The sequence below is a fragment of the Monopterus albus genome, unplaced genomic scaffold (assembly GCF_001952655.1).
Source record: "Monopterus albus unplaced genomic scaffold, M_albus_1.0 scaffold293.1, whole genome shotgun sequence".
Lineage (NCBI taxonomy): Eukaryota > Metazoa > Chordata > Actinopteri > Synbranchiformes > Synbranchidae > Monopterus > Monopterus albus.
The window spans coordinates 312,316-323,890 of NW_018128173.1; the positions used below are offsets into that span (position 1 = coordinate 312,316).

The 11,575-nt window shown below is 43.5% G+C and overlaps 1 protein-coding gene across 2 annotated transcripts in view; it reads left to right on the plus strand.

Annotated features, from left to right (window-relative positions):
- Nucleotides 1-6,498: 6,498 nt before the first annotated feature.
- The window catches only part of egln2 (egl-9 family hypoxia-inducible factor 2), a 14,795-nt gene continuing 9,718 nt past the window's right edge, over nucleotides 6,499-11,575 (plus strand). Inside the window, exons 1-2 of one of the 2 annotated variants that reach the window (XM_020623195.1) lie at nucleotides 6,499-6,797; nucleotides 7,401-8,839. In XM_020623195.1, coding sequence (XP_020478851.1) covers nucleotides 7,622-8,839 — 1,218 coding nt within the window. In that variant the 5' untranslated portion in view covers nucleotides 6,499-6,797; nucleotides 7,401-7,621. The remainder of the gene's footprint in view (nucleotides 6,798-7,400; nucleotides 8,840-11,575) is intronic. The other variant, XM_020623196.1, reaches the window with a different exon arrangement.

Genomic DNA, 11,575 nt, shown 5'->3' on the forward strand with positions numbered 1-11,575 from the left:
ATGACCCTCAAGCTCCCAGGCCTCTGTTAGAGGTCCCGAGGAAGGAAGGAATACAAGAGTGGGGGCCGAGCAGGGAATTTTATATATATATATATATATATATAACTTCCTAAATGTAACATCTCCTGGTAAAGTCGTGGTAGTAATACATTAAGTTGGATTTATAGCAATCAAGAGTTTTTAAAATTAAGTTGCTCCTGGCTGTCGTTCAGTTTTTTGGCCATGTGTAACACTGACCTGTATCGAAAGTCACTGAACAACTTTTTAAAATCTGTATTTCTTTGTTAAAAACACCATGCACCATTAAACTGTCTAATCATTTCTTGAAAGTCAACTTCTGGTAAATGTACTTGAATAATACTCAAGGTTATTAAATGCCATCTGTAACACTGGGTGCTGATCTGCTTAGGATTGTTTTTACGGCTACACTATCCTTGTATTTCCATATACCCATCATAGATTTAAAAAAAAAATCCTAATCTGATGCTCTAAAAGATGTTAAGGCACCAGTATGCAGAGGTCCTGCTGGTAGCCCCAGGAGTCATCCAAGTCGTAATAGCATAAATTGGAGTTTTAAAGTGACCTTTATAAGCTGTTTTTAACCAGTTACACCCCCTCCCCCCCTTTATGTTAGAATGATTTTAAAATCTATTCTGGATTTTACAGGGAACCAGGGGAGAGAAGCTAATATGGGAGAAATATGATCTCTCTGTCCTCTCTCTCCATGCATCTATATGCCACCATTACATGTCACTAACTGTGTGTCCTCTGTCTCTCCCTGTACCTGTAGGTTGCCCTGGCTCTGGTATTTTTCAGAGTTTACAACCAAGAAATTACAAGCCAGGCAGTCATCACTTTGCTGTGTATTTGAGCTGACCAGACTTGATATGAAACTGCCTGAATATGTTCATAGCCATTGTTGATCTGTCAAATGTCATTTTAAGAATCTTCACACACCACCTGCCAAAAGCTGTGGTCACTTAATACGTCAGGAATTAAATAAGCAATGTTCATAATGTAGAGCAGAAGTATCACAGACTGTCTGCAGTGTATGACAACTAGGCCTGTGTAATGTCCTGTGATCTAACTGCCTACAGCTTCTCTGACTGATAGTCACCATCAACCACACATTTACTCTGTTAACAGAATCAACCTTCATAGTGCAACTAATAAAAACAGTAACTGCAATTATACAAGAAATAATACATCTCCATAAAACATCACGATGTTGATCCAGCTTCTAAACCAACCAGCTCTCAGATCAGGTGAGAGCCAGTCGTCTCCCATCATGCCCTGAGCTCTTGCAGTCGGTGGAGCTACTGCTGAACTGCTCAGCAGAAACGACAAAGCTTTTACTGTGAAATTCCAAGCCATGTCTGCGTGTCTGCTTTGACAATTTTCACATGAAGACAAAAAGGAAAATGAGCACATTAACCACACAATTTTATTTTCTCAGAGCAAAACTGCCAACTGACTTAAACAATGCCCACCTACTTAGACACATTTTTCAGATCAAATTCAGCCTTTTTGTAAAATTCTAAACACATTTTCATTTACTAAAACACAGTTTGCACTGTGATGCATAATGGAAATCACAGGTGACAGAAATCAAACATAGCTGTCAGAGCTTTCACAGTACGACTCAAAACTATTCACACTTGCTGCTAATGATGTGTTGGAACCAAAATAAGGTCTGAACTTGGCAAGAGTGAGTTGGAAGTTGATACCAACAGTGGATGAACTGGATGGAAACACTCTGACAGGCACAGGAGGAAGTGTGCGTGGAAGACGTGGCGTACCAGGAGGAAAAGGGACGAGGCCAGGGAGGATGTTGCCTGAGATGTGAATGGCGTCCTCTGGGCTGCCCCAGCACAAAGACATGATACTCAGTCCAAATGCTGATTTTACAGTTACTGTACATTTACAGCGTTCTGTAATGTGTTTTTCATTTACATTTCGTCTTGGCCTTTTGCAAGTTCTCAGTCCACCGACATTCAATACTGTTTTGCTTGCAGTACTTACAGTAGGCAGCACCTAAGCTGTTACTGAGTTGACTTCTTGAAAACATAAAATGCATTTACTTAATTATAAACAGTAAAAAGAAAAATTCTTGAGCTACAGGCCGTGAACACTGTCCATTTTTTTAATGAATAAAAACCAGTAGATTTGTAATGTTCTACTTACAGAACATAACTTGCATAGATAGGCTTGACAGACAGGAAAACACATTTTCTTTACAATAATAGTCTCCTGAACAAACTGCTGGACAGTTTTAAGCCATAGTGGTAAAAGGTAAACTAAACAAATCTACTCGCAGGCCACAATTATCTGTTGATTCTTTCTCACCCGCTCTGCTTGATTCCTGCGGTGTCAACAGAACAGAAAGAGAGAGAGTGTGACAGAGGGCAGGAGGATGAGATCTGTATACGTGCAGGGCTGCATTAGTCTGTCTTACACAGTCTGGGAGATTCCAGTCAGCTGCATTCAGGACACTGACCATGGCAAACACTACACTGTTTTTCAGTCCCTGGGACATAACACAAGTGTCAAGTGGTCATTAAACTAATGATTTACTGGCATTACTGTAATAAGCAGAGAGAGGTTACTGCTACACATGTCATTGTGCTATGTTGAACAAATACACGAGTCCAAATACAAAAATATTTTATGGATTCACAGGGGTGTGGTTTTCAGCTAAGTTCAGTTAGTCATCACATTTCACTGTGCGTTGTAAGTTATTTTGAGGCAAAATACCAGGATGTTAGTGCTACAGGACACAGGATGGGAACCTGTTGGGGTTATTTAATGATGCAGGTGTGTGAATGTGTGTGTTTCCGTTCTTGTTTTTTCCTTTAATTATGGTCGACTTTCCTTTTGATATCCTGGTACATGGGTGCCTTTTTTTTATTTTGAGGTGACTTGTTTTCTCAGACCATAAATTATGCCAGTGACACTGTTAAAGCCTACATCACAGGTGGTTTGCACAAATGTGTACTATCATACGTGGGTTATATCACGTATACTGTAATCAAGTCAATGTTAAGCTTTGTGGGCTATATCATTCTTGCAATAAAATCTGACAGCTATGGTTGCTTAAGAGAGGTGAAAGGGATTGGATTATTTCTTGTCAACTTTCCTTGCTGTGTATGACTTGAGCCCACTCATTTAACAGTGAGTGGGAAGAATTGCACACCACCTTCCCTTAATTTTTCATCCTTAAACCAGGTTGATCTTTGGTCAACTGTGCTCTGGAATAACAATGTCATACTAAACCAGTAAAGATGTGCCACATATTCATATCAGCAGCAACAGGACAAACAGGACATGCTGCGCATCCTTGTCGGACTGGGAAGCTGACAGACCTCTGTGTCCCGACTCCCACCTGTAACTGGATTCTGGACTTCCTGACTGAAACACCACAGGTATTTAGAATGGTGGGGAGGGTGTCTGCTGAGCTCACAATCAGCACAGGCTCACTGCAGGGCTGCAGCCCCAAACTCTTGGGCTTAAAATCCACCCATGATCTATACCGCTTCGGACTGTGGGAGGAAATCGGAGTACCTGGAGAGAACCCACGCAGGCACAGGGAGGGCAGGCAAACAGAAAGGCCCCGGGTCGGGCCAGGCTCAAACCCTGAACCTTCTTGCCGTCAGGTGACAGCACTAACCACTGCCTCACTGTGCCATCCTGGACTTAAAATATTTATGTTTATTTCACCCACCTTCAAATTAAACACCAAATAAATGTGCATATTTTATACAGTGTGACAGATTTTTCATGACTTACAAATCATTGTTAGTTTTCTGTTTGACTTCTTTACTAATTTAGAGTTTTACTTTACTTAGTTAACTTAGAGGAGATTTTAAAACCCATCAGATTGACATGTGATGAAGACTTTATGGTGTGCAGGAACTTATGCATTTACCCCAGTAATCAAAATATCATGTCAACAAACAGAGCCCCCCAGGATGCCACCCTCCCGGACAGCCTCAACAAATTCTATGTGAGGTTTGACAGGTTGAACATAGACACACCCTCAAAATCCCCCTGCAACCCAGGGGACACTGCTTTTCAGGTGACGCACACACAGGTCCTGAAGGCCCCGAAACAGGTAAACCCCCATAAGGTGGCGGGACCAGATGGTGTACCCCCAGAGTGTTGAGAGCCTATGGGGATCAACTAGCTAGTGGGTATGCAGACATCTTCAACCTGTCCAAGCAGTAGTTCCTCGCATTTTCAAAAAATCCATTATCATACCGGTCCCTAAGACATCAGACACATCCACTCTGAATGACTTCAGGTCAGTGGCACTCACATCAATCGCCATGAAGTGCTTAGAAAAACTAGTCCTCACACACTTTAACCACATGGTCCCAGACACTGAAGACCCTCTCCAGTTTGCCTACTGCCCTGACTGATCAGTGGACGACGCGACGGCTCTGGCTTTATTCCACACCCTGAAACACCTGGACAACAGCAGTACGTATGCTAGGATGCTCTTCCTGGACTACAGTTCTGCATTCAACACCATTCACCCAGGCAGGCTGACTGGGAAGCTGACAGACCTCTGTGTCCTGACTCCCACCTGTAACTGGATTCTGGACTTCCTGACTGAAAAACCACAGGTATTTAGAATGGGGGGGAGGGTGTCTGCTGAGCTCACAGTCAGCACAGGCTCACCGTAGGGCTGCGGTGTCAGCCCCAAACTCTTCACCCTGTAAACCCACGACTGTGTCACCAACCAGGAGGACACCATCATCATTAAATATGCTGATGACACCACCATTCTGGGCCTCATCAAGGGGGGAGGTGGGTCAGGTTACATAAGCTTGGTGAACAACATTCTTGTTTATGGAGAGGAGAATGACCTCATCTTCAACATAAACAAGACAAAAGAAATAATAGTAGACTTCAGGAAGAACCCGTCTCCTCTGCTGCCTCTGACCATAAAAGGGATTGAGGTGAAGAGGGCTGACAGCCACAAGTTCCTGGGCCTACAGGTGACATCTGACCTGAGCTGGTCACTGAAAACAGCTGCCACAGTGAAGAAAGCCCAGCAGTGGCTATACTTCATCAGACGGCTCAGAAAAGCTGGGTTGAACCATCACCCTCTCACCCAGGCTTATAGAGGACTGGTAGAGAGCGTCCTCACCACTGGCATCACAGTCTGGTATGGTAACACCACACAGGCAGAGAGGAAGGCTCTTCAAAGGGTTATAAAGACTGCAGAGAGGATCATTGGGACTGAACTGCCTGCTATGGACTGTACACACAGCGTTGTCATAAAAGGGTGGAAAACACACTCAGAGGTCCACGCCACCCAGGTCACTCCCTGCTCAGACACAAAAACTGCACCTATACAGCCTCAGGCACAGCAGGGTGGACAGTATCGTCACACACAGAACAAGACTTTACAACAGCTTTTTCCCTGCTGCAGTAAGACTGATGGCAAATACAAAAATGTGAGAAATGTGAGAATATATATGTGCAATAACCCCTTACTAGACATGCACAATAATAATACAGAAATGTTCCACAAGGTATGTTTGTAAAAGCATCTCATCAACAGTGTTCTCTTGTAGGACCTAAATAATAGCAGGACATTCTCTACCAAGCAATGGAAACAGGCCTGAATATAAACTGTGTTTTAACAGAACACAAGGGTTAATATGTTATAACCCCTCACTACCTCACCAAGCGTAATGACATATCCAACTCCACCATGTGAATTACTAATTGCAATGTTTGAAGTTCACTGGGGAAAATACTATTACCCTATTTTTGTGTATTGCAGTTTTTAATAATTTGTCGCCTTTATGTAACTTTTTTATTTTAAGACTAATTGTTCTTTCTGGCCTTTGACTCCTTACCTGACTCCAAAGGAGAGCTGCACAAGAATTCCTATATGCGTAGACTGTCTGTTTATGCATAAATGGCAAATAAAAATCTTGACTTGACTTGAACTGGGTTGAGATCTGGTGACTGTGAAAGCCACAGCTTATGATTCACCTGCATCAAACCATCCAGTGACCTCTTGTGTCCTGTGCAGGGGACACTGTCATCCTGGAGGAGACCTGTCTGTATATATTTACCTACCCAACCAAAAAGGTCTAATGTAAATATACTGGCTCCACTTCAACCAACTACAAAATGTTACAGTATTTAACCCATTAACACTCATTATACACATGTTTATGCATACTTGTGTTTTTACTGGGGCATTGCTCATTTTACGAGGCAAAAATTGTAAATATTGCAAAAGGTAGTATTCATTGACAGGGACTGTTTCATTGAGGTGTTGTCTTTTATTCATTAACCATTTGCATAAAAATTCTTGGGAGCCTTTTATTTTACACACTTTGTAGGAGAAAACACTTTAATATCATATCATCTATGCCATTTCAAAATCTTTATAGGCTATGTAGAATAAGAGTGTTGCTGGTCGGCCTTACCAGCAAGTCACGTGACTTGTGTGCATGTAAATGACAATGGGGAGTTGAGAGAGACAGGGAGGAGGAGGAGGAGACATACACAAACTCAATGACCTAACGCAGAACTCTTTATTTTGGTGTTAGAGGAGACCTTGTGCGGTTCAGAGCATCTCCCCCCGACACCCCCCAGAGGGTTTAATGTGTCGGACCGGCGTTGGTTCCCGTCACCCTTTGGATATCATTTATAACCGACAGAAACATCGGACGGTACGAGCACACGGGCAAGGCAATCCCGGAAATAACAGGCGTACTCTCAGCCTGTCACGTAGGCTTACTCAAGATTTGCATTGCTGTAGGCTGCCGTAGGTAAGGGTACTGTGGTCTCTCGGAGGAATATTTTACTTGCTTTTTGACGTTACAAGCTTCTTATTTCGCCCGTTTCACTCGTAGAAACGTGTTAAGAGTGAATGAGTATGTTGCCGTAATGTTATGGTAAATGTTTGAGGGACCTGCGGAAGGCGGTAATCAGTATAGCTTTAAGACAAAGTATTATACAAGTGTTTTATTTTCACCGCAGGCAAATAGAAATGGTAACGGTAGAAGCCTGTATTTCAAACGGCAATGCTGTAGTCTTTCAATAATTAATAAATGCAGTCCTGTTTTGGCCTAAATAACTCGGTGAAAGTGGGGGGTTTTATGTTGGCCTTTATTTTCTAGCATGTGTCATTCTTTTTATTGATTAACACTCAGCTATAGAACTGAGCCCCTTAGTTTTGATCTAATAGCTTATGGTTATGACGATGACAGTAGAGACTACAACACTGTTACTTTGCACAGTTCTCTGCCTAATTTGTTTTCAGCAGGCCCATATTCACCATATAATACTGTAGATGTTTTCTTCAGCTCACTGACAAGTGGCCTGCGCTTTGCTATTAATAGGCCTGAAGTGTATCATTTTACTCTCCACAGATATATACACAGATTCAACATGTTTATAAGACTGATAAAAACAAACACAGCCTGAGAGTATTACATGAGACTAATGGGTAAAATAAAGGCAAGCAGAGGACGTGAAGATGAAAGTGCTTCTCTGGCTGTGGCAGAGCTCCTCTCCATCAGAGTCAGCAGCGGCTCAGCTACAAAATGAAGCGAGGACGTGAGCTACGTGCGCATCCAGCAGACGAGATGAAATGGAGAGCTTGGGACACGCGGACCGTTTAAACCCCAGCTCCTCGTGCGTATCCGTTCCAGTCTCACCGGAGAGAAGGACGAGTGGAGCGGAGAGTCAACACACGCACCGAGCGGACATGGGGCTCAACGGCTTCTGCGCGGCACCGGTCGGGAGTCCAACGGCCGCGGAATTACTCGCGGGGCTGGCTTCTCAGACCGACTCCCCTGGAATCACCACACCGACGAAGCTGGCCAAAACCGGCGTGCCGCTCTACAACGGCGGGGTGGTGTCCCCACCTGCTACCGAGGGGAGCCACCCACCGAACGGTTACCCGGCACAAATGAAGGGGGTGGCGGAGGTACCTGGCGGCCCCGTGTACCCCTTCTTCAGTAAAGCCGGTTTGGTGGAGAACGGAGATTGGACAGTTCATGAGAAGTGCCCTTTATTGATGCGGAGGATCAATGGTGACCTGAAAGCCAGACAGGTGCAACAACAGAAACGAAGAGGTGTGGACAAGGGCTCAGAAACTTTCAATGGTCTCAAAATAGGTTCACCAGAGTTAGGAGACTGTGAGGATCCTGGTTTTGCTTCAGGAGACTCAGACTTCAAGCGAAGAAAGTTGGTAGATGGTGGTGGCGCTCTCAAATCTCCAGAGGCCTCCAGAGTGGCCCGAGCAGTTGCCCCACTCACGGTCGCTGTCAACGGCTCCCATAGCAGCCAAATGACTATAAATAATGTGCACTGTGTCACTCCCCAGTCTCCCTTAACCCCTCCTGCCCCTCATACTAACCAGCACAATGAATATAAGATGGCTTCATCAGGCCCGTCAGCTGCACCCAGCCAGACCTCCCTTGTGGAGGCTAAGAGCATCCCTAACCCACCAGCTCCTGCAGGACCTGGGCAGTCAGCAGAGCGCATTGCCCAGCAATACATTATCCCCTGCATGAAGTACTATGGCATCTGTGTGAAGGACAACTTCTTAGGCCCTCAGCTAGGAGATAGGGTCCTGGAGGAGGTGGAGGTTCTAAACCGCAGTGGGAAATTTCGGGGCGGGCAGCTGGTTAGCCAGAGGAGCATTCCCTCTCAGAGCATCCGGGGAGACCAGATCGCCTGGGTGGAGGGACGAGAGCCCGGGTGTGAGAGCATCGGGGTGCTGATGGCTCGTATCGATCAGGCCGTCATGTACAGCGCTGCCAACGGACAGCTGGGGGACTATGTCATCAATGGACGCACTAAGGTAAGAAGAGTGTGGGGACAGCTGGGGGTCATGGGCGAGTCATTTTTCAAGCTATGTGCCGTTGAAAACAGGCTACAAGAGAAGCCGATGTCAGTCTGATGACATTATTATTATTTTTTTAGCAGGTTGCAGGTTGTTCCTTGTCTGTTCTGCTCCATTTTTGCTTTTCTAATGCTGATGTGCAGGCATATCACCCAATTGCACCTCAGTGGGAGAATGAAGTGTCAGGATGTGCCCTGCTGTATTTGTGGTACACATGAGCTTGATACAGGGGGCCGTGGGCTGAGTCTTGCCACTAACCTGGCCCTGTGCCTGGGCTTAGGCCCACCTATGTTTGCTCCTATCCTTGCCTTCATACTATTGTCACCCAGAATAAAAAAAACTCCGGGGCTGTATCTCCTCTGCCATCACAGTGTTGCTGCATTTGAAGACAAAAATTTCTCTCACTGTTTTCACCTAAACAAACATGGAGATGGCTGGATACAAAAAAAGTTTTTGTTTGTTTTCTTTGTCATATAGCTTCTGCCATGTGAGATGCATTTTACCGTGACTACATGACATGCCTCAGTTTTTCCTTTTCAACTTCTAATTTTGAAATGTCATGCACCACTTGCAGCTTATAACAGTTTTAATCCCTTTTTGTCATAGTCCACAAATGGCAGAGGCATCTGTTTTTGTGCTCTGCACCTCCTACTCCTTGTAGCGATAAGACATGATATTAAACCACCCTGAATTTATTTGTACACTCTTGGATCTGACTAAAAATTTCCACCCCTGTGGTAATGCACAACAAACACTGAGTTTAAGTAACTTGTCAGTCTTTATCTATTTGTGTCGGTGGCACTGTAATCTATGATACAGCAAGTGTTTTTAAGGTACTAGAAGTGTGTTTAGTTGTGTGTGTGTGTGTGTGTTAACCATTACATGCCAGTCTAAGTTACCAAACGTGTTGTCAGTGTACCAACAGCCCCTCTTGATCAGTCGAGATTTACTCTATAACGTATCTAGACAGTTCAGATTGGTGTGGTTTGAAACATTTGCCAGTATCAGGATTTAATAAAGGTTGGTTCAGTTTTTAAATTGCAAATTTAAATTGCAAATAAAAAAAAATTGTGTGAGTGAAGTTATAATATTGTAAGGTTTTTTTTTTTCTTTCTTTCTTTCATTATTGTTTCACAGTTTTACACACATCACGCCGTGTCAAACTGCTGTTCTGTCCACTGGGGCTATCGATCAATGCCATGTGTGATCTGAAAAGTAGACACAACATTGCTACTCCCCTGCTACTCCCCATGAGGAAATTATGTGAAAGCTCTTGCCCGCAAGCTGGCTATCTCTGCAGTCTTTGATTTGGCTGAGCTATAAATGAGATTATTGTGCAAATGCTTAGCAATAGAGATGTAGCACTTCTGTTGCAAAGCAGCTGTTATTCATATGAAATGACTACAACTAAGTTAACACACAGGTATAAGAATTAATTGATCTAAAACCATCTCCCATCAGCATTAATGTGCAGTTTGAGTCTTTGTCTACCCATCTACACGTTTGATATAACCGTCCACAGTATTTTCACCGTGTATTGGTCCCATAAACTTGTTCACCCCTTCGTGTACAATCTCACATAACACCTGTTCTGTGCTTTGATGAAATTGCAACAGAGCGGGAAAGCTAAGTGAATATAAAGGAATGATTGTGCTAACATATGTCTAATTTTTTAAGATTTAAGGTTGTTTTTTTTTTGTTTGTTTGTTTTTGAGGAACTTTTGCCTTCTCTTGACTTGCTTTATTTTTTTGCTGTACACACAATGGCATCTTACTAAGGAGGAGCTATAAAAAATCTCTTCATTACTGAAGTGGTGAAATCCATAACACATCAAAGGTGTCACTTCAGTTTACCTGCCTGTTGTTTAGGAAATTCACCTTCATTTTAAACAAAAAAGTAACTATTTGATCACAGGTATCACCAGTGCAGACCTTTATGAAGTGAATATGAAATGTGTTCATTCAAATTTGTGTCATTGTTTATATCAGGAAGGAACTGTGTTTTAGAACTGGATTAATTTACTTTGGTTGTTAAATTAGCCTACACAATTTTAGTCTACAGCATCTATTGTTGTTTACCTATTGCCTACTAAGCTGTTCACCTTCTCTGATTTGGCTTAGCAGTGACTGAGTGATTCTCAGGTAAAAATGTTAGATCGCCAAGTGCCAACTGTTCTGTTCCGTCTCTTGCCAGACTTGATTGGCCCTTGGTAACCTGCTACATTAAAAAAAAAAGGCTCAGCACTGCACAGTACAAAATGTCCTGGCTGGATGTGGAGAAAATAGTATAGTTATAGATAGCTGACAGTGTGCATAAGAGAGAGGACGGAGAGGAGTTGGAACAAGCCAGAAGGTCACTTCGTCGTCTTTTCCGTCCTTCTCCTCTTTGTCTAGCATCACTTAGCCCCCAAACCTTATTTCTTTTCAGCCTGTCTTTTGTTTTATGTAACCATTCCTCTCCCACTGTCCTTTACTTCACTCCCTTTCTCCTTCATCTTATCAGCCCCCTTGTTTAGTACTTGGACAAAATATTTCTCGTCCGTTACCTTGGTAACAGGCCCGTACAGAGTAGAGCTGTGTACAAAAGAGATGGGGAGAGAGAAAGAAAGGGGCTAGCGATGTCCAAAATAATGCCCCACCGGCAGTGGGTAGTGTTTCTGTTGGCCAACTCTTGTTAGGCAGCCGGAAGCCAGG